Here is a 23,576-nt window from a genome sequence, read left to right as displayed (position 1 = left end):
GGATGGATGGATGGATGGATGGATGGATGGATGGATGGATGGATGGAATGGATGGTAGGTCCTCAGTTTTGTAACTCCCTAAGTGAATGTGAGTATACTCATGTTTGACCACCATGTGAATGATATGTTTTGTACTGCTCTCCCCAGGTAGAACATAAGTTATTCATTTGTGCACTGCTAACTCTGGTTGTGTGGTACATTTATCTGTTTGAAGTACTTCTGTGGATGATGTTATTATGCACGTGCCTGGAGGCTCTGAGAAAGGACATGGATTTTAAATATCAAATAAATAGAATTGACACTCAGGGCATTCATTACCTTCTGAAGACTCAAGTTTGGGGAAATTATTTTAGTTGAGACTAAAAATATGCAAATGATATTCTTGATTAATAGTAGCATTTCAAGTTTCTGTTTGAAGAGCAAAGCAGTGTACTATATAACCACCAAATAACTGTATGAATATCAGAAAACATGTACTGTCAGAGGAAAAAAGAGACCCCCTCTCTTTTTTCTAAACATAGTTCACATCACTGGTAGAGCTTGTGAATGCTAGTGAACATTGTTTAGCGCCTTATTCTAGTTGCAGTAAATCCTCTGTTCATCTTTAATCTGAACTCTTGCTTCATAAAAAAGCTTTGCAACAAGGAAATATATCAAAACAAATAGCGATGGTTAACAAAGGGCTCTAGGGTCAACATTACCTCAACAAGAATTTTAGAAATGAAAAGATGGCAAAAACATTTCCTTTTATTAAATTTTTAAAAACACCTCTTTTACCCAAAGCTTCAGGGAGAGGTACAATAAAACCATTCAATAAAGAAATTCAACATCAAGGACTATGTTATATGTCTACTGTGTAATGAGTCTACTGGTCTTTTCATCTGCATCCCACACAGATCCTACATGGCAGATAGCATTTCTCAAGTGCTGCTACAGATAGAGTTAATCTCCCTGGGCACAGAGGAAGCTAAAAAGACCAGTGCCTGACTAGTAGCTCACACACACTGCTTGAAATAAGACAGAGAGATTGTTTTGTAGTTGTTGCTGTAGTGGTTGTCCTTTTTTCCCAAGGATGCTTTATAGAACTTGGCTATGTTGGCAACTTAACTCCTTTAACTTGAGTCTTCCCAGTGCCTTTGTCCAGAGGGGGTGCCTCCTATCCCTGATGACTAGAGACTGGACCAGTCTAGTGCTTCTAGGCTATTCTGGGCTGTTGGAAGTTGATCACCTATGTGTCTTGAAAACGTTTTTTAATCTAGTCCTTCATTGCTGTTCATTGCTTCACTTCTATTTTACTCCATGATCTAAGACTTGTCAAAATTAGGGATAACTCAGGCCCTCTCTGGGCTAGACCTTAATTCATTTCTCTTATTCATGAAATAGAAATCCTAGACAATTAAGAGACAGTGTCTAGTCCAAAGCACTTTCCTTTCCCTTTATTTCCCAAAAATGTAGTATCAAGTAACATCCAGATACTACTTCTTCACTACTTCTGCCCTGTGCCTATAGCTGGGAGTCTTCAATATCTGAACACTCGAGGAACCCCAAATCAGCAGGGCTCAGTTTGTGGTGGGAACAATAATAGAGGGGTTACCACTTTCTGCAGCTGTGAGTCCACAGTGACATCAGACACAATTCTCTTACTTCTGAAGGTTTATGTTTCTCTTTATTCTTTTATAGAAACTGTATCCGTAACAGAGTCTAATTGCAAACAAAGGAGCTGCAAATAGCAGACTTATTTGTACATGTATACCTCCCTTGCTACAGATGTACAACACAGAGAGTTTATCACTTCTTGCTTTCCAACAACAGTCACAGTATATTAATCCTTTCCATTCCCACATAAGGAATATAATTATATGGGAAACCCAGGCTCTCAGACTCCCTAAAGGGCATCTTTCTAAAGATCACCTAAAACACTTTACAACTGAGGTGATATGTGTGAAATCACTTGAGGCTCTTTAAAGTCCCACATCATTGTTAAGTGATGTTCTTATCATTAACAGTGCTCAGCATTTTGGAGACGTCTCTCCCAGCAAAGTTGCACTGCCATAGATAGCACTCGGATGGTGATGGGCAGACTTTTTTCTGCGGCCCCGTGGTCAGTAGATCAGCCTTTCTCTTTTATGTTCAACCAGCCTTTTAAGAGCCACTGATGAAACAGCACAGTGATGTCTAAGTCCAGGTCTCACAACCTGCAGGAGATTTGATACTCACACTACTTGATAGACCTGCATTTGGACTTGGCAGCACACTTTCTGCTAGCACTGTTTGTCCTGGTTTATTTTCAGGACTGCTGTTTGTCCAAGACTTGGGCAGCAGCAGGACAGAGCAGAAGAGTCTAGAACAAGGAGCCAGAATAGAGGGAAGTACCTGATGATATCAACTATCTGTATTACAAAAGCCATATCAGGCAGGAAGTCTGAGTGTACAAAGTACATCCAGGTGGGAAAAGAGAAGCTACGGTCCATGACAGCTTCCTAGGCAAGTTTAAGTAGCTGAGCCTGGCACATCAGGGATATTGGTACTGGTGGGTCTATGCAAATGATAGGTTGCTGTGTTTGTATCTGAGGAGTGAAGGCGACACAGGCAACAGCCCTTGCCCACGTGAGGACTTTCACTAGAAGGTCACATGTACTTCACATACAGGCATCCAGCTCTCACCTAGTCTAAACCATGTAGCTTCCAGACACTCTCACTCTTTTAACACAAAGAATATTCACCCAGAAGTTAGCTCCAACTATCCTTGTCAGAGCTATAATTTCAAGAAAGGCAGGCAGAGTGTCAAAGCAAAAGGCAAGCCCTCCCCTGCAATCTCCACAGCACCCTAGAACTTACTGTTTTATGACTCTGACCCTCCTCAACTCTGAGTCCTCATTTCTTACTCCTTTCTGTGTGTTTTCCTTTGTGCTTTCTAAAATCTCATCTCCCCCTTTTCTTCCCATACAAACTCCCCAAAAGAATGATATAGATTACACTTAACTCTTCCTCATCTCTACCTCACACCCCCAACCTAGGGCAGCTCAGCTTCTGTGCTCTTCTCAGTAAGATGTCTGGTGACCTATTTCTAATTACCTATTTGTGATCCCACAAACACTTCTCCTTCGTCATTTTATTAGACTTCTCTGCAGCATCCCCTCACTGCTGACCATACTCTCCTTGACACTCTTATTTCCCCCATTTCTCTTCTTGTCTTGACCATTCCTTCTTTCGTCTCCCGAATATTATTCTTATCTTTTCCTTGTTCATTGAAAGTGTTGGTTCATTCTCAGGCCACTTCTCTTCTCTCACTACAAAGTCACCTCTGCAGTCTTACCTGTGCATGATTCCAGCTCTCACGATAAAAATAACAAAGATTTATTGAATGCTTCTGTGTGCCAAGTATTGTGCTAAATTCTCCTTGTGTGATTTCATTGAATACATATGGCAACCCTCAACCATAGATATTCTTTTAATCTTTCACATTACTCGTCAGAAAATTGATGCTTAGGAAGTATGAGTAATTTACTCAAGGTCAGACAGCTAATAAGTGGATTTGCCAACAGTTTCACCTGATTTTGATGATGGCAAGGCCGCGTGTCTCCCCAGACTTCTCAAATTTAAAGTGCCATTGCATAGCATCCTAAATTTCTCATGTCTCAAAATTATTCATGTCATCCCAGTCTATTTTCTTTTCTCTTTTAGCCAGTTAACACCACCATTTGCCCAGATATCAAAGCTACAAACCTGGGGTTTCCCTGCATATTTCACCTCCTACCTCTTGCATAGTTGTTACAAAGGGATGATGCTGTGATTGACAGAGAAATGCCAACAAACACAGTTAAAGGAAATGAATCTTCTTTAATGATTAACAGATGTGAAAATTTATGGCCCCACAAAACAAGAGATATTACAATGTAATGTCAAATGGAAGTACAGCCTTCATTTAAATGTTCTACATGAAACTGCCTTATTTTTAGTTATGTTTGTATTCAAGGAAAGGCTATGATACTGAAATAGAGACATTCATAATATAGTGGTTTAAAGAATGGAATATTAATTTCTCCCATATAATAGTCCTGAAGTGAGCAGTGCAGGTTTACAAGGTGGCTTTGCTCTATGCAATTCTGCAAGGACCCAGGACCTTCTATTTGTTGCTCTGTCATCCTCCAAAGCGCTACTACTCAAAGTGTGGTCCATGGACTTACAGCATTAGCATCACAGGAAGCTTGTTAGAAATACAGAATCTCCAATCCTCCCTCCAAATAATGGAATTAGAATCGTCTGGTAATAGGATTCTCCACATGATTCCTAAGCATGTTGAGGTCTGAGAAGCATTTCCTGAACTCCACGGTATTGTTTTGCCTGTGTAGTCAAAGCTGCACTGCAGGCACTGATATTCCAGCTTATAGGAAGATGAAGAAAAAAGAGGAATTCTAGGTCAAGGAACTTCTTATAGCTAGAGGTGACCTGAAAGTTACATGCAACACTTTCATTAGCATTCCATAGGCTCAACCATATTTTCACAGCAGCAACCAGAAAAGAAGCTGATGTATCTTGTCTCTAGTCCGGTAGGCATGAACCCAATTTAACCCCATTGTGTGGAAGAAGAGAGGACAATTTTAAGGGAACAAGTAGTCTCTGTCTCAATTTTCTAACACTTTTGGACATAAAAATATCTGTCTAATCCATTATTGGCTTTTCAGGGTTCCTTATTCTCTTGTTCTAAATATCATGCCAGTATCATAATTCTAGTTTAATAAGTTGTCCCATCAAGAACTACTTTTCTCATTTAATCCCAAAGCTATTATAATGTATATCGCCTTTCTCTCTCTTTTTATTATTTTTTTTTACCTGTTTTTATTGGTTTCCTCCTGCTGTACCTTCCGTCTTGTAGCTCCGTCATCTCATAAGGTATTATCCTCATCTGCACAGAAAAAGCTGACTTCAGGCAAAGAGAAAGAATGCCGGAATGACAGGCTGTCTGTGTGTGTGTGTGTATGTGTGTGTGTGTATATGTGTGTGTGTATGATGTGTATATATGTGTGTGTGTGTGTGTATATATATATATATATATATATATATATATATCTCCACATATATATAACAGATCCATAATATTTCAAATAAAGCTAAAAAGTTAAGAGAAAATAAAACCACAGAGGTCATGTAATCTTACAAAAGTCTTCTAGATTCGTGGTTTTCAAACATTTCTTTTTAAAGCCAAGAAAACTTTTCTTCCTCTTACTTGTATAAAACACATAAAATCAGAGTTACTCTGGTTGAAGTCAATCAAGCAGTCTCAGAGCATGGGTTATTCAGCTGCCCCGTAGCTGACCCCCCTGCAACCCCAGAACTCCACAGAGCACTGTCCTGTGGTTTCCCTGCCTGCTGGTCCACCTATCATGTTAACAGCATACTACTCTCTCTGAGGCCAAGTATTCTCTAGAAAACTGGAGGAAAGCCATTTGGGTGGAACAAGAACAAGGAAGGTATTTGGTAAAATATATGTTAATATATCTCAATTTTCCCAAGACTAAAGCTTCACTACTATCTCGAATTTCTGTCTCAGCTTAGGTTTTTTCAGACTTTGGAATTCAACTAATTGAATCAAATTGCCTTGTTGCGAGCCTCTGTGATGAAAGCCTGCTGCCTGCTCACCACTCTGCCTCTCAGATTATAGAGTGAGCCTGACTTCCGTTCATGCTTAGCAGCACTGCTGGCCTGGCAGGCCCGTGGAGCTGTCACTTTCTAGCCCTGTCTTGCCAGATGTTCCCGCTGGAAAAAGAGTTTCATCATTGCTAATTTGAGAATGCAGTCGCGGTGCTCCCTGTGGGTGCTGCTGAAGATACATGAAAGAAATGTGAATGCCATCTGACCTTTAGTCTACATGTCCTATCATATACATATATATGAATTTTAGTTTTGTCTTTGGGCTTATTTTTTCTTTCCTGGGTAAATAAGATACTAATTTAAAATTAATTTACAAATCAAGGAATTGTAAAATTTAGGAATTATAAAGCAGCTTTGAGATCCTTGGTCCAACACCCTCATTTTAGAGCTAAGACAACTGCAGCTTAGAGAGGTAAAGTGACTTGTCCACGGCTACACGGCTAATAGAATCAAGTCTGCTGTGCTATGGAAACAAAGTCCATTGCATTCTGTAACACAATATCCTATCTGGAATTGGTTCTTGATATATGGAGGTTTTAAATAGTTATGAATGTTATTGTTAGGCAGAAAAAGATAACCTTAGTTTTTGTAATGTGGAGTACAAAATACAAATCTCTCCCACAAATGGATACCAAGCCACTGAAATGAATTTGCCATTTTGTCTTCAGGTACTCATTAAGTCACTTAATTTAACAAACATTTAGCATATGCCTGCCATGTGTGAGATGCTCTGCTGGATGCTTTAGGGACTTCAAAAATGATTAACACCTCATTTCTTCACCAACGGGTAGGCAGTCCAATGAAGAAGACAGATAATTGCTTCTCTATTATTGAAAGCAGACTTTAATAATACTGTAATAGAACTCTATGGAAAATACTACAGAAATCTAGCAAAAGATATGATTTTGGGGAAGAATAATGGTAACATTAGAGAAAGATTCACACAGGAGGTAATGTTTAAACAGGACCTTTTAAGGATAGATAGAATTTCATTAGGAGAAAAAGTAGAAACTGTATTCCTAGCAGAGGGAATGGCATGAGCAAAGGTGTGGAGGTATATTACATATACAGTGGATTATGCCCCCAAAATCAAACTCATACAACAAATAATTACTTAGTTTAGTTTAGGGTTAATAAAGATGCAGCATATAGGGCAGGGGCAGTGAATTGTGCCTGTAATCCCAACACTTTGGGAGGTTGAGGCGGGCAGATTGCTTGAGCTCGGGAGTTTGAGACCAGCCTGGGCAACACAGCAAACCCCTGATCTCAACTAAAAATACAAAAGAAAATTAACCAGGTGTAGTGGTGCACACCTGTGGTCCCAGCTACTAGGGAGGCTGAGGTGGGAGGATTGCTTGAACCTAGGAGGCGGAGGCTGCAGTGAGCCAAGATAGAACCACTGCATTCCAGCCTGGGTGCCTGGGTGACAGAGTGAGACTCTGTCTTAAAAAAAAAAAAAAAAAAAAAAAAAAGATGCAGCATGTAGAATTTCTGAATGACAATGAGGTAGCTTGGGAAGGATACTGATGTTTGCTTACTCAGCATCCCTAATCTTTCTCAGTCTCATGAAGATGCATTTGCCAATAGATTCATAAATTAAAAGGTCTCAGTTATATTCCACAGGCATAATGGATAAACACCAAGGGTTTTTAAACAAGGAGTGACTCTATTCAGTTTTTCCCCGTAATCAAAATTTCAGTAGTTCAGAGCAACAACAACAAAAAATATTTTTTTCTTAGTCACAGGTCTGCTGTGCTTCAGCTAACTTCAGCTGGACTTTCCTGAGCCCCATCGAGCTAGGGTAGATTCCAAGCTTTGGGTTAAATTTAGGTTTGCTCCACAAGTCTTCATCTTTCTCCTAGAACCAGGAGTTATGCAACTCCTCAGCACTTGCTATTCTTATGAGAGAGCATGTGAACACTGAAAGATTAGTAGAACACAGGAGCACAGAGACCTCATCTCTAACCACTGCATTGACACTTCACGCATTCTATTGGCCAGCATTGATGAGACTGGGAAGTAACTCCAGCCACAGTGAAACGTAATGTCGATCCCTTGGCACAGGGCACAGGGGCATAATTCTAATACAGTAAGAGAACGAAGAATTGGAATAAACAGTTCAATCGACTTGAGTGACCTCATTAGATGTGTTTCTAAAAAATAGCTGTCAGCTGAAGGGGAGAGGGGTAAAGATGTTAGCAGATGCAAACTTCTTCTAAAACAAGATAAAGAAGGAAGGAAATAGGGGAAGTAGGAAGGAATGAGAGAGGAGAGCTTTGACTGAAAGCTGAAAAGACTAGCAGCCAATGGCAGAATATTATGCAATTTCAAAATAAGCATGGGTCCAATTTAGGGCAATGGGGAGAAAAGAGAACTAAGAGTTATTATTGAATAACTATTATATTCAAATCAATGTGCTAGGCAGTTTGTACTCCCTATTTCATATAATTTTCACAACAACACTTGGAGTAGATATTATTATGCTTATTCTAAAAAAGAGGAAACAGGCTCCAAGAGTAACTTGCCAAAGGTCACCCAACAAATACATAGCACTGCTGGGAATGTCATATTCCAAAGTCCATTTTGGAAGAAGAGAAGTGAATTGAGAATCATCTTAGAAATCAAATTGACAGACCCTGTTGGCCTAATTAGATATGATAGTAAACAGAAAGAGGAAAGTAAGATAACTCCCAAACTTCTGCTTGGGCAGTGGAGTAATAGCTGCCCATTAACTGAAATGGAAAAAAAAAAAAAAAAAAGAGGAAGAGAACTTGTTTTTGAACCGAAGGAGTTAAATTTGTTTTTGACTGATGTTGGTGACACCTATAGGACATTTATGTGAGATGTCCTACAAATGGTTAGAAATTTGCATCTCAGAGCTCATGAACAGAAGCCAGTCCTGAAGAAATCCCTCCAGAAGTAGGAGCAAAAGCATTACAAGCATGGGAAGTTATATTAGCAAAGATATGACTGTGTCATATCCAGGTCGTTTTCAGGGAATGCCTAGTGATTTAATGTACTGTTGAGACATACACGTGTCTAGTTACATTTATTGGGTACACAATAGCAGAGGAGTGGGAGATTAGGCTGATCTCCATTGGCCTTGAATGCTGGAATAGGACATTTGGACTTTTCTCGAGAAGGAATGGCTACAGATTTTTATACAAGGGTACATTTAAGGGTCTGGCTTTTAGGAAGACTAATGTAGTAGCAAGATACAAGCTGGACCAAAGGTGGGAGACGATGTAGAAGGCTATTGCTTTAGTTTTTGTAAGCACTAACGAGAACCTAAACAGGGTAATGGCAGTAGGAACGGAAATAAAGGAACAGATGGGATCATTGCTTTGGAAGAAATTATTGTGCAGCACAGTAACTATTCTGCATATCATTAAATATGTGTCAAGTTAATTTTGTAACTGCATTTGGCTCTAATGATTTCCTCTCTTCAGGTATGCAGAACCTTTGTAATTTATTGGTCATCTGTTCACATATTTTAATTAAGAGTTATAATCTCCATGAGGGAGAGACTATGACTGTTTTGTTCTCTACTATTTCCATGACATGCATCAGAATAGGTATTGATTAAATATGTATTGAATGAGTGGGTGGATGAATACTGCCCTGCACACCTCAGCATACCCATTTCCAAGGTCTCTTCAGTTGTGCTCTCTACCCTGCCCTTGTCTTTCATCCTCCCACCAAATATTTCCCTCCCTCTCACCTCTTTAAGATTGGTCTGGGAGAACTTGCCTTACAGGAGTAATCAGACCACTGAGCAGCCTGCATTCAGTGCAATCCTGATGTGATGGTTGTTGTTTTATTTTTTTTATTTTCCAATTATTCAACCAAACTCAACTGACCCTCCCTTTACTATTTATAAATATCATCTCAGACATAGCCAATAACTTTGCAACCATGTAAAATGTTGAAAACTCAGTTCCAATTTATTTGAAACCTCCAGTTTTATTTTCTTCACCACCTTCTCCCTCCCCCAAGTTTAGACTTCCCCCAAAGGACTGGCACTTCTCTCTTTCGATTCTAAATTTTAGGGCATTGGGACAAGAAAGGGGGATTGGAGGGACAAGTAAACATCTTTATACTTACCTGTATTTTCTCTGCAGTCCTATTGTGGGTTCCCTGATTCTTTGGCTAACAATGACCATCAACACCCTCTGTGTGTCAGATGGCCACTAATTGCTTCCTCAAAAGAGTGTTGTGTAAGTGCTTGGGGGTAACCTGTGGGAACCCCATTGCACAGTTCTCTGGTATGAGACAACTGACTTTGACCCAAATCCAGTCATCAAGCCTCCCTAGGCTTGTCCCCAGTATCTGTTCCTGGGGTGGTCAGCTTTATGGATGGGCTAATGGCAAGACCTCCCTACTAAGCAGTTAACTTCAACCTTAGTGTTTCTCACTTTCTTCCCTTTTTTCTCTTTCTTTCTTATTTCATGTCACTGGGGCACTCAGGGAGATTCCTGGGGCCAGAGTGATGATTTAGGTTAACAGAGTTACTTCAACCACCTTTTAACAAAGCCTGGAGAATGTACCCAGCCCCAGTATTTTTGTAATTCTCTATAGAATATGAAGGTACCAAATACCTATGGGCCTCCCTTTTGGGTCCTAGCCTCCAATTTTATATATACATAACATCCAGGTATTTGTGAATGCCACTAACTTTCATTCTGCAAATGCTGAGTTGTCATTTACATTTGTAGCTACCACATAATAAACACAGAGTTAAGTGTTACATGAACAAACATTTAATGAGCAGCTGAAATGGGTCAGTCAATGTAAAAGTGAAGTACAAAAGTCTGACCAAGTTCAGACTCTAATGTAAATAATAAGTTGCACTCTAACTTTAAAATAGGGAACATTTAGACCAAGAGCAGTGGCTCAGGTCTGTAATCCCAGCACTTTGGGAGGAAGCCAAGGCAGGTGAATCACTTGAGGTCAGGAGTTCAAGACCAGCCTGGCCAACATGGTGAAATTCTGTCTCTTAGTAGAGACAAATACAAACATTAGCCAGGCATGGTGACACTCACCTGTAGTTCCAGCTACTCAGGACGCTGAGGCATGAGAATTGCTTGAACCCAGGAAGTGGAGGTTGCAGTGAGCTGAGATCACACCACTGCACTCCAGCCTGGGCAACAGAGCAAGACTCCATCTCAAAAAATAAAATAAAACAGAGAACATTTAAGCTTTGAAATGGAAACTAGAATGGGGAGCGGAATAACAGGAAAAGAGAAAAAGTAACTTTAAAATGAAGGAGTAGGGAGAATCTCAAAAATGAGAACCGTGCACAGTGACAGAAAGCTTACCATGTTTAAGATTAAATTCTGAGTCCCTGATGCCCAGACTAATCTTTTCTCTGCTCGCAAATCAGAATCATATAGATTTCTATCAATATTTATCTCTTTGAATCGAAGGAAGAGGAAAATCTACGTTGCGTTTTGCCCAGCACTGCTGTTTCCGTCATGAATTTTACCAAAGGCCCCCATCAGGTTGATGAGGTGCCAGCTCCCCTTAATAACTGAAGTATTAGATATACGGCGTAGCATGCAAAGCAGCCCAAGTTTTAGAAGTGAGTCACTTCGAAAACCAAGAACCACAAATTCAGCTACAATTTCAAATAAAAGCTAACGGACCAGAATAATCCATACAAAATTTTAAACCCAGAAGTTCCTCTTGCTTAAATTACTTTCACACTCCAATTTAAACTCAGAAACATTATGTTGCTGTCACATTTCTTTGTTCTCCTAAAGTATTTTTTAAAAATCTGTATATAGCTGACAAAAAATAGATGCCTGTCTGCCAGCAAGTTCTCTATTCACGTCTAACATACTGTAGAGTCGATGCAGAACACATGGTCTTAAAATACCCAAAAGCCTCCTCTCCTTTACTGGTTCACCGCAGCAGCATGTTTCTCCAGCATGTTTGCACTACCTCCAATACATGTCTTGCATAAGCACGAATTCCCTTTGAATGTTTAAGTCATGCAGTATTTTCACATGCTTTGATGCTGTGCGTATGAGAATTATTATCTACATGTTGAAAGTGCACTTCCTGGTGCCTTCACGTCGAATTTAATACCATTCAACTGACATCATTTTTAATTCCACCCAACAGAATGCCAGTAATGTCTGTGACAGAAGTTTGACATGTTTAGCTCTTCCAAATATAGAGTTAATCTAGCAGCTAAATTGGAAATTTCTGGGTGTATTTTGAAACATAATTCAGCATGAAAATTATTAATGATTTAGAATTGTGAAAACACATCAGAAAGTGTTTTCTTTTTCCTTATTTCCATCTCCAGAAAGATCTGTTCTTCATGTCAAATAAATTTTCAAGGGGAAATCTGCATTCTGTTGTTGGGACACAAAGTATACAGTTGAATCCTAATGTAATTTTCTTCATTACAGATGAGACCCATTGGGCATGATGGCTACCATCCCACGTCTGTAGCTGAGTGGCTGGATTCCATTGAACTGGGCGACTACACCAAAGCCTTTCTAATTAATGGCTACACATCGATGGACCTGTTGAAAAAAATCTGGGAGGTTGAACTTATTAATGTAAGTTGGTCTCTTAGTGACACCTTAACTATTCAACCCTTGATAAATGAAATTTTATTTTTCTTTTTTTTATAACTGTTTGGATATCCAATGGGGATTTATAGATACACCTTCTGGTTTAAATATCGATCTCCCTCAAGCTCCAGAGTCACTGTCTTTTGAAGTTTTAATGTGGGGGAACTAAGAGGTAAAGAGAGAACTCTCAGGGTATTTTGCATTATCCAAGAAAATCTTCCAAGCCTTTTTGTGTTTTCCTTTTTAGGAAATTTTTTCAGTTATAGGGTATAGATATGATAATAAATAGGTTCCTATTCTGATCTTTGCTCATATTCACTGTTAAAGATTTAAATTATCATTTTTTAAGTTTTCTATCTCTGTTTCCTTGTCTATTTATTAATCACATATACAAATCCCACGCTCCAAGAGACTGCTTTTATTCTTACTAAACAGGCTGCTGTATTATCAAAATTTTATTTTCTGAAGCTAGTGTCTAATCTTATGTTGTCTCTGTTTTATTCATACACTTAGCGTAGATTTCATATAAAAACTGGCCAACATATGTTGCCATATAGTCAAGCCCAAAGAGATCAACTAAATCTGCGTAAATAGTTTTGATACTTTTCTCGTTGCATTTTTACTTTTGTAATTTTCTAGTGTAAATGAAGGAATTACATGAAAATATAAAATGGTCATGCATTTGAATCATATTTGGCATAGCACACATTTTTTAACAGTGACAATGAGAAATCACTTAATTTTTTAAAAATAGTTGTAGTTTTATAGTAAATGATTGAATAAAACCAGCATTCATGAACTAAGAGATAAAATAAATACGTTTCTGCTGGTTCAAAAGTGCTCCGTTCTACTCTTATGTCACTTTCTCGCCAAAAGTCCAGGTTCTACACATTACATGCCACTGCTTATTTTAAATGATGGTTATTATAAGTAACTAATTATTCCTTCCTTTTAAAAGTCTTTCTGAAAAAAGAATGTCTTTTCTAGAACCTCGTATTGAAATTGTTCTTGAATCTAAAAGTCACATTAAATAGACAAATTAATGTGATTCTATGGCCATAAGTAACTCTTTCTTAACTTTTTGCTGCTTATGCCCTCACAAAAGCTATCATTATTTCAGAAGACACTCGTTGTCTAACATAAAGCCTTTGGTTAGTTTCATTCAGTCTGTATGAAACTAACTGTATGGAACTAACTGAAACTGTATTGCTTTTTGGCTGCATCAGGCTAAGATTTCAATTCTCTGTCAAGAACTTGATGCTCGTCACATGGTTACTCATAGATATTTGTTAAAGGGGTACCTTCCATACATCAACCAAACAAGCTTCCAACTTAAGTTGCATCCCAGTTAATGAGTTAACGGCATAGCTTGAAAAATATCCCTATGTAACATTTTCTGAATCACACTGCTACCCATTGAATAATTAATATTTATAACAGGTAGCACATGAATCACTCACCTAGCTAGCATTAGCAATAATCTCCCATTGTAAAGAGTGGATTTCAACAGGACTCGATTGTATGTTTTCATTGAAGTAAGGATCACTTACAATGTGAGGCTCTATGTCTCTCAAAATCCAAAGCCCTGAACTAGTGTTTAAGACGTAAGCTTGGGCACCCGCTTTCCCCAGTGCTGGGGATACCTGTGGTCTAGAGATCCTTGTTTAGTGACTGCAGCCAGATCTTGTAGACAGCTGCAGTGACTATGGGGATGATGGCCCCTGGCTTTACTGCCAGAGCTTAGGGACTGATCCAACACCACCCATGAGGCCAATCAGCCTTGAGCTGAGACAGAAAATTGGTCTTTTCCACCCATGTTGGCTCTTAACAGTTTTCTGGCTTCAATACAGGGAGAAGTGCCTGTCACCAGCATTGTGTCAAAATTTGAAAACATAGTCACTGTCTCTTAGACCTTGAGGCCAAAATCCTCTGGCCTGGAGCATGCCATCTGTGTCTACCACTAACTCTGTATATTTTCCTAAAAGTAAGCTGATTGAATTTAATTTTCCATGTGACAACTTTATGGGCAAGTTCACACTCTTGATGGTGAGGATTTGCATGTCATTTAACTCAGCAGATTAATTTTGTCCATGTTATTTATGGACAAAAGTTGATCTGAACCTTCAGACTTGGAAATCAGAAAACAAAATTTGTATGCCCAGTAGAACTGGGTAGTTCATGTGATGGTTTTGGGTTACTGGGTTTTAAAATAAGAAAAAGGCAAAATGTGTGCATGCCTTTCGGCTCACAAAGATTTTGAATGATCTCAAATTCAAGACTTTTGTTTATCCCAGCTAATGAGAGAGATACCCAAATATGAAGTAGTCTCATATAATATATGGGCTGAATAATCCTATACTAAGAACACATAATTTGTTGTTTTCTGGCCTAAAAGGGAATGTACAGTCACCTTGATTTAGAGCAAAGCCTTTTAGGGAAGTTCACATCCTGAATCATTGTAATGAGTCGCTAGTTTTAAGGGAACCAGATTGCTCCAGTAACTGTTGTTCTATGATAAGTGAAAAGAGAAGAGCACGTGTAGCCTGCATTTGATACAAAGGTCGGCTGGTGGAGGGGAAGAGAATGGAGGATGAGGAGATAGGCTGCTGATACGATTACAGATAACTTCAGCATCAGTGGTTGTTTTTTAAATACCTTTGGGTAGAACTAAATAAGATTGCTAAGGTAGCGATATCCACGTGTGTCCCATGAAAATTATTTCACATGCCCCATGAAAATAATCTGGCATTATTTTTCCAACAGTAAATTGATTAGAAAATCATTCGCTTCTTGCCTAATAGCTTTGGAAACTATATTTACATGACTGTTTAATTTAGGACTGTCAGGTTTTATTCTTTCAATGTTGTGGATTTAATTTGCAGCTTTCCCAGGAAAGCTAACCACTTGGAGATGTGCTAAGAAATTTTCAAAGGAAACTTTCTAATTTTTCATTAATTCTTGAGTAATGTGACTTTATTTGCTTTAAATGCAGTCGAGCTATCATCCTATGAATATCAGATTTAGACTTGCTTTGATGTTTTTATTTCATGATCAGCGTTATAAAGTCACACTTCTATCTACCCCACTCTCATTGCTAAAGTTGCAGTAACTTTATTTCCTAATTTTTTTTTTGCATTCTGTGAGTGTGTGTGTGTGTGTGTGTGTGTGTGTGTGTACATATTGAATAAAGGTAAATGGTAACTTATGCTCATAACCAAGAAGAATAATTACTAAATTCACAAATTGCAGGGGAGGAATAGGGAGGATGAATATTCTAATTCCATTTTCAAACCAATTATTTTAAGTAAAAGGTTATACTTTCACCACGGGACATAATAAATGAGAAATATTCATATTTCCACACCAGGGTGGCTACATCAGTCAACACTTCAAATATTAACAACTTTAATCAAAGGCAAAGGCTTCAACTAAATGACTGGATGTGAGTATTCAAGTGTAGGCAAACTTTATAAATTATCTGTGGATTTAAGCATTGCATTTATACATAGGTACAGTACAGCTGGCTCTCCACAACCCTTCAGGACAGCTAGATACCACCCCTGAACTTTAGACTTTTCCAGGCATATATCAGGTAAAGCTTCTGGACTCTACCAACTCTACCCCCTGCATCCAAATTGCAAGCTGTGCCAGGGAGTCTCTTGAAGCTTCTCTCAGCCAGCCCAAGTTTGGGGAAAAGCACCCTGACATATGTCCTCATATAGGATGGGCAGTCTCCCAAATAAATACATACTTAACATTAATTTCCAGTCTTTTCATATATGTTCTGGAGGGTGGTGATGGTCTAGGTCTGACATTATTATTTCTACTACCTTTCAGCATCTTTTGCACGTCCACACTTTCTATACTACTCTCAACTTTCGAGCTTTGACCTAAACTAAATAGAATTATACTACAATAAAATGCATTTAATCACTAAAATGTCATTGGAAATAGTATAGCTTTTATTTTGCATGTAAAGTAATTTATATTCTTGCAGTGCCTCCAGGTCAATATTACGGAACAAGCATTATTAAAGTATTGATATCAGAAATAGTAAAACACACACAATAAACAAGGCATTTTAGCCTGAAGAGACAGTTTTGAACGCTCCACAACAAATGAACTTCAGAAAGCACTTAAACTCTCTGATTATAGCCATTTATGATCTATCTCTGTGCAGAAAGGAAAATTGTGTTCTAATTACCCAGAAATTGCTACCTTAAAAATTTTTATTTTAGTGGACATCTGTTCATTCACCCGTCTCGTGATTAAAATTAAAACATTCCAAATTTCCTCTGAAGAAGCCACCTCCATCTCTTCCCTATTCCATGCCTGAACATATGGCCTGGATCTTCAGAGCCAAGTTCAGTATTCCAGTCTCTGCCTCCACCTCTATGGGCTACAAAGTATTCTTCATCAGGACCAGCGACCAGTGCAAAATGAAAATATAGGGCCCCTTGTTCAAAAATTTTAAAAAATTTTTAGCCAGTAACATCAAAACATTAAAGCTAGCACAAGGCCCTTCTATTTGCAGGACCTTGTGTAACCCGCACAGGTCACATACCCTTGAAGCCAACCAAGCTCTTCATTCCTTTGTGTAGACCCATATTTCCATCTGGTGTCATTTTCCTTCTACCTGAAGGACTGTCTTTGACATTATTCTGTAGTGCGAGGCTGCTAGCAATAAATTTTCACAACTTTTGTATATCTGAAAAATACTTCATTTTGCCTTCATTTATGAAGCATAGTTTTGCTGGGTATAGAATTCTAAGGTAACAGTACTTTAAAGATATTGGTCCACCAGCCTCTCTTCTACATTGTTTATAACAAGAAACCTGCTGCCATTTTGTTGTTCCTCTGTACATAATTGGTCAGTTTTTTCCCCCCGGCTGCACTTAAGGTGTTGTCTTTTTCACTGGTTTACAGCAATTTGATTATTACATACATTAGTATCATTTTCTTCATGTTTTCTATGTGTGAAGTTTTTTGAGCTTCTTAAATATGAGGCTTATCATTGTCATCAACTTTGGAAATTTTTTAGTCATTATCTCTTAATTTTTTTTTTCTTTTTTGAGACAGAGGCTTATTATGTCACCCAGGCTAGAGTACAGTGGCACAATCTCAGCTCACTGCAACCTCCACCTCCCAGGTTCAAGCAATTCTCCTGCCTCAGCCTCTCAAGTAAAGGGACCGCAGGTGCATACCACCATACCTGGCTAATTTTGTATTTTTAGTGGAGACAGGATTTTACCACGTTGGCCAGGCTGGTCTTGAACTTCTGACCTCAAATGACCCCCCTACCTTTGCCTCCCAAAGTGCTGGGATTACAGTTGTAAGCCACCATGTCCAGCATCAAAATATTTTCTATTACTCACCTTCTTATTTCTCCTTTCATTTGGAAACCCCAAATACATCAGTATTAAGTCACTTAAAGTTGGACTGCAGTTCACCAATGTCCTATTCATTTTTTTCAGTCTTTTTTCTCTCTGTGATCTGTTTGGATAGTTTCTATTGCTATGTCTTTAAGTTCACTAATCTTTTCTTCTTGGAATAGCTAATCTGTCACTGTTACTATGCAGTGTATTTTTCATCTCAGAGATTGTAGTTTTCATCTTCACAAGTTAGACTTGGGTCTTTCTTGTATTTTCTGTCTATATTAAACATGCTCAGTCTTTCCTCCAACTTGTGGAACATATGGAATACATTTACAATTATTGGTTTAATATCTTTGTCTCCTAATTATAACACCTGTGTCAGCTTAGGTTTAGGTTTTGTTGATTTTTCTCTTTACTGTTTTTTGCATATCTGGTAATTTTTATTACATGCCAGACATTATGAAGTTTACCTTGTTGGATGCTGGATTTTTTTTTATTCCTACAAATATTTTCGGGTATTGATCTGGAATACAGGGAAGTTCTTTGAATAGTCTTTGATCTTTTAGGTCTTGTTTTTAAGGTTCGTTAGGCAAGGCCAGAGTATTGTTTAGTCTATTGACGATACTTCCCCACCACTAGGGCAATACCGTTCTGAGTACTCAACCAATGCCCTTTGAATTTCAGGGCTTCCCAGTTTGAATCGTTTGCAAATCTCAGTGTTACCAGTCCAGTTTGAGCTTTAAGGACTATTCCTACTCATCTTTTTAGCTGGTTTTTCATTTGATTTTATACCATTTCCTCACATGCATGTACTGATCAAAACTCTCTCCTCTGTAATACTCTACCTGGCACACTCTAGCCACCCTAGTATCCCTGGATTCTCTGATTCATCTTTTCTATTTAAGGAGTCTTGCAGACTCCTTCTGAATTCGTCCTCCCTGCTCCATGGCCTAGAAATTCTCTCAGGGGCAATTGCAGGGCTCATTTTGTTTGTCTGTCTCTCAGGGATCACTGTTCTTCAATGCCTCAGGTCCATTGCCTTGAAAACCATTGTTTAATATATTCATCTGGACTTCTAGTTGTTTCCATTGGAATGATAAATCTAGCCCCCATTATTCTACCTTGGCCAGAAGCAAAAGTTCATGCTACTTATGTTAATTCCTGTAGTTGAGGGCCCCATATCTAAACAATTGAATTGAAATCTTTGGTGTTGGCACCTGGGTATCAGGAGGTCTTAAAAGCTCCTCAAGTGGTTTCCATGTGCAGCCTGTTTTGCAAACTACTGCAACCAGTGGCTAGAGGGAGTCACTAAAGGATTTTAATAAGGGGAACGACTTGATCAGAAACAGTGGATAGGGACCAGCAGCTGACACACTTAAGAAAGAAGAGGTGGCTGTGAGGGAAGAAGGAGCTGACTCAGTCAGTTCTGCTACACAGCTATTTCTAGCCGTGAATGTATTAGGTGGGGCAGAAAAAAATTAATTTTTTTAAAAACCCACGTGCCTCCATAGAACCTGAGGGTATCACTGAATTAGAAGTTCATAAATATAGTCAATTTTTTAAATTATAACCCATGTATCAAGAAGAGAGTAGATTACAGTCAGTTTTCAAAGGAGACAAGGGCAAATATAATACATTTCAGAAATGCTTTCCAGCAGTGGCTAAAGCTGCTTCCGTTTGACCCTTAAAAGGCTAAGCTTCCATTATTTGAAAATTTTACTTACTGTTTATAAAGCAAAGAGTAGGACATACAGTGTGTGTGTCAGGGTTTCAAATGTGCCCTCTTTTCTTTCATCTTTAGCTCGGAATCAGGTCACTTGACTTTGAATCTTATATCCGCCCCTCGGTATGTTGACCTTAAAAAAAGTCACTTACCCCCTCTGGGACTCAGTTTCTCATTTGTAAATAGAGCATAATAAATATCTGCCCTGCTGGTTTCATGAATTTCCTGTGAGACTCAAAATCAAATAAGAGCTTTTTATGATCCATCCCTTTCTCTTCTCCTCCTATTTTATTTTTCTTTTGCCCCTCTGTTTTTCTTACCGACTTCCCCAGATCCCTCCCCCAGAGTTAGACTGGGAGCTGGTCTCTTGGAGCCTACTTTCACAGCTTAGTTGCCATCTGCTTCTCCCAGCCAGAACTTACCCTGGGAGCATAGATACCCTGGGAGCTTGATGTGCTAACTCTAGTTCCAGGATTTACCGCTCAGATGCTATCCTCCCTCATTCCCATCACCAACCCCTTTCACCTGCCCTGAACTCTCAGCTTCCCAGTATGCCCAGGACGTATCATTTTTCCCTACCAGCCTTGTCCAAACCCTCATGGCTTACTCCTGCTCAAAGTCTTTCCACCCTGGATTTGGTGAATGTGAGGGGGAGAGACTCTCTCAGCTTTGTGTAACAAGTTTCAATGTGACGCTGAACATTTCCCCTCCTTTTTTTTCTAATTGTGCTCAGGTACAGAATTGCTGGTGTCTTCTTTCTCCAGCTACATGAGCATTGACCCTCAATCCTCAGCATCAACCTTCAGCCTCCCAGACCTCATTGTGCTTGAAGCAGAGGACCTTCGAACAGAGCAGAGTAGTGCTTCAGCAGTTAGGGATAGCTTCATTCTCAATTTATCTATCACCTGTAAATCTAAACTCTCCTAGAATCTGTTCCAGAGCTTTATATATTATAATGAAATCAGTTGCCTTTTTTCCCTGTATTTTGCCCAGTTACCTTTTTTCCTGTATCTTGCTAATTTTGCATGAAGATTTTTGTTCTTTAAAGAAGTCTTTTCTTGAGATATTTAGGGCACAGCCTGTTGCTAAAAAAAAAAAAAAAAAAAAAAAAATTTAAAAATCCAGCTATAGTTCTGTTAAAGTATGGTAAACTGCCTCTGTGCTTCTAAGAGCTTTGAGAGGGGAAATATTCTAGTAGATTATTATATAGTATAGAAAATATAAAAGCAAAAGTACTCCATATTCGCAAATACATACATGAAATGCAAATAAACAATGTTCATGCCACTGTGGTGGAGAAATACTTTTGGTCTTAAGAGAAGATCTCAGATAATATTGAAAAGATAAACCTCTGCTGTCTTAGGTGAAAGGAAAGCCGGATAGGTTTTTTTACCTAGAGGAAAACTATTGAGAATTTTGAAAACTAACGTACACAGTGCCATGGCAGAGATTGATAATAAAGATTCAAAGTAAATTACAATGGTTAACACTATCATTAGGTAGGTGTATAAGATTCATATAAGCCATCATGGCGTATAAGCCATTACAGAAATAATTAGATGCTAGAGAAGTAATAATGAGTTAGGTGCTTTTATAGCTTAAAATTTATATCTGTTCTAAAGATGTTTTAGGGTGGCTTAGAGTTTTAGTTTAGCTATTTTAGTAAAGAAATGTATTATGCTAAATTGGAAATCAGTGGCCTGAAAATCTTTTTGAACTTAAGAGCTATTACCTTGAACCTCAGCCCACAAATTCTTTGCTTACAAGCCTTATGCCTGGCACCCTGCTGCCATCTGGTGGCAGCATACCTAAAGTGCAGGGCAAGTTACTGAACCATAAAGCAATTTCTTAAATGCAGAAACTAACTGCAAAACAGAACTTATTCACTGCCAGTTTTGTATTAATCCCTGCTTCTGGAATTAATCTATAAGTGAGTCAGGAGAGTTTTATTTTTGTAGACATTCAGTCAAACACTACATTCAAATACCGTATAACTAAAACTATTTAACAAAATGGGGAAATCCCTCTACTGTGTATTCCACAAATTAGATTAATTTGAATAACAGTGCCCTTTTAAATATGCATATATTTTCTAGGAGAGTATTTTTTACCTTTTTATATATTTTATGGTGTAACTACCTTAAAACATGAATATGATCTTTTTGAAAAAAATTACTGCATAGAATTGTAGGGAAAAAAAGTAAGTATTTTACAGCCTTTACCCTCAAAAAATTTCCAGACTAATGCGGAAGACAACCATCTACATGAGTGGCATGGAGAGAAATATTAGGGGTAAACCCAGTATGAAAGTGGTATCTGTATCCCAAATGGGAACACAAGGTCTTCTCCTAATTAGGGGGTAGAAGTAGGCAGCAGAACAGGTAGAATGGAGAATCCAAAGAGTAAATGGCAGGCAGCAGTGGCTAAAAGCAGTCTTCCAAGGTTTAGAAGACCGGTTGTAGAATCCCTGCTTTTCTAAAAGCACTTTGGTCAAGTCACTTAACCTTCTCTATGCTTCAATTTCCTTGCCTCTGAAATTTGGATAATAACATTATATCTATCTTCTAGGTATTGTTGTCAGGATTCAATAAGATAATCTAATAAAGCATTTTATACAATGCTTTGCAAACAGCATTCAATTTTTTCCTTAAAGGAGGACAAATGGAGGGACAGCTTCCAAGTTCCTAAGATTTATGGGAAGCATTATTAGTTATCTATTGCCTCAACAATGCTATGGAACAAGCTGTCTGAAAATGAAGTGGCTTAAGCAATAGACATTTGTTTAGCCAAGCTTGCAGTTGCCTCTACTCTTCTGGCATATGAGAGTTGACAGACCTGGGATGGTCTCAGCTGAAACAGCTGGGGCTCCCTGTGCCCCACTCTCTAGTATGCTATCGCAGACATGTCTTCATAACAAAGAATCAAACAAAAATGAGCAAGCACTTTTTTACACCTCTGCTTACATTACATCTGCCAACACTTGGCCAAAGGAAGCTGTATGAAAAACTCAAAATCAGCTTGAGAGGGGAGGATATAGTTCACCTCTCAATAGGAGCAACTGCAAAGTCACACGGTAAATAGCTTGAAAGTAGGGAAGGATGAAGAAATGAGACCATGACTGCAATCAGTCCACCACAGGGGTTTTTGGGGGTTTGTTTTATTTTGGTGTTTTATGTTTGTTATGGTTGTTGTTGTTGTTGCTGTTGTTGTTGTTGTCACCCAGGCTAGAGTCAAGTGGTGCAATCCCGGTTCACCGCATCGTCAACCTTCCGGGCTCAGGCAGTGCTCTCTCCTCAGCCTCCCAAGTAGCTGGGACTAGGTGCACACTACCACACCTGACTAATTTATTTTTATTATTTGTAGAGATGGTGTTTCCTTACATTGCCCAGGCTGGTTGTGAACTCCTAGGCTCAAGTGATCCTCCCATGTAGGCATCCCAAAGTGCTGGGATTACAGGCATGAGTCAGTGTGCCTGACCCACAAAGGTTTTAATCAGAGAAAAGAATAGAGAATTTTAGAATTATGGATAATCTTATTATTGTTTGTAAGCCCCCACTCAAAATATGTGAAATCAAAACCATCTCAGAAAATCTAAGATGATTAGTGGGGGCTCACTGGGGGAAAAAGATGACCTGGATAGGGTACCATGCAAGAGGGCCTAAATGTATGGAAAACTGGGGGACAGGAGCCCAAACCAATATTCAGTAACTAGAGAATGATAGATGATAAATATACTGTGTGATCATGGAGTTGCTAGATGTATAAAAACCTGGAAAATTGTTTATTGAATTCATTGACCATCAAACAAAGCTATTTTAGAAAATGAAATTCTAAAGTATGTGTCTAATGAAAAATCATTTTCACGCCGTGCTCAAATATTTGTTGCACACCCACTCTTTGCTCAGAGTGGATATGCAACCAATGTTTTTTTAATTGAATTTGATTCCTTAGGTTACTTGACTCCTCTAAATGAGCACAGGGAATAATAGTAATAATAACAATAATGGGAGTTTGTTTTAGTCCCTCTTCCTTTATCTTCCCCTTTGTTAATTGTCAATCTTGCTCAAGAATTTTTTTCTCAAACCTCCTTTCCCCAGTGTTATGTTCTTGGACAGGTTTCAGCTAGCAGCTTCAAAGTAGATGGCTGCTAAGTACAGGTCTTTATCCCTGAGGTCCAGGATCTCACTCACAACGTCATCTCTAGTGTATTATTCGCATTCTCTTGCTCAGTGAACAAGA

General features: G+C 38.7%; 1 protein-coding gene across 9 annotated transcripts in view; it reads left to right on the top strand.

Moving 5' to 3' along the window:
* Positions 1 to 23,576, top strand: part of ANKS1B (ankyrin repeat and sterile alpha motif domain containing 1B) — a 1,351,669-nt gene that overhangs the window by 1,016,541 nt on the left and 311,552 nt on the right. For all 9 annotated transcript variants that reach the window (XM_023182451.3, XM_023182541.1, XM_023182286.2 and 6 more), the window contains one exon: positions 12,072 to 12,224. In XM_023182451.3, the coding sequence (XP_023038219.1) occupies positions 12,072 to 12,224 (153 nt within the window). The remainder of the gene's footprint in view (positions 1 to 12,071; positions 12,225 to 23,576) is intronic.

Source organism: Piliocolobus tephrosceles, chromosome 10 (assembly GCF_002776525.5).
Source record: "Piliocolobus tephrosceles isolate RC106 chromosome 10, ASM277652v3, whole genome shotgun sequence".
NCBI classification, from domain to species: domain Eukaryota; kingdom Metazoa; phylum Chordata; class Mammalia; order Primates; family Cercopithecidae; genus Piliocolobus; species Piliocolobus tephrosceles.
Note: the sequence above shows the minus strand (reverse complement) of the source record. Positions and strands in the feature narration are given on the sequence as shown.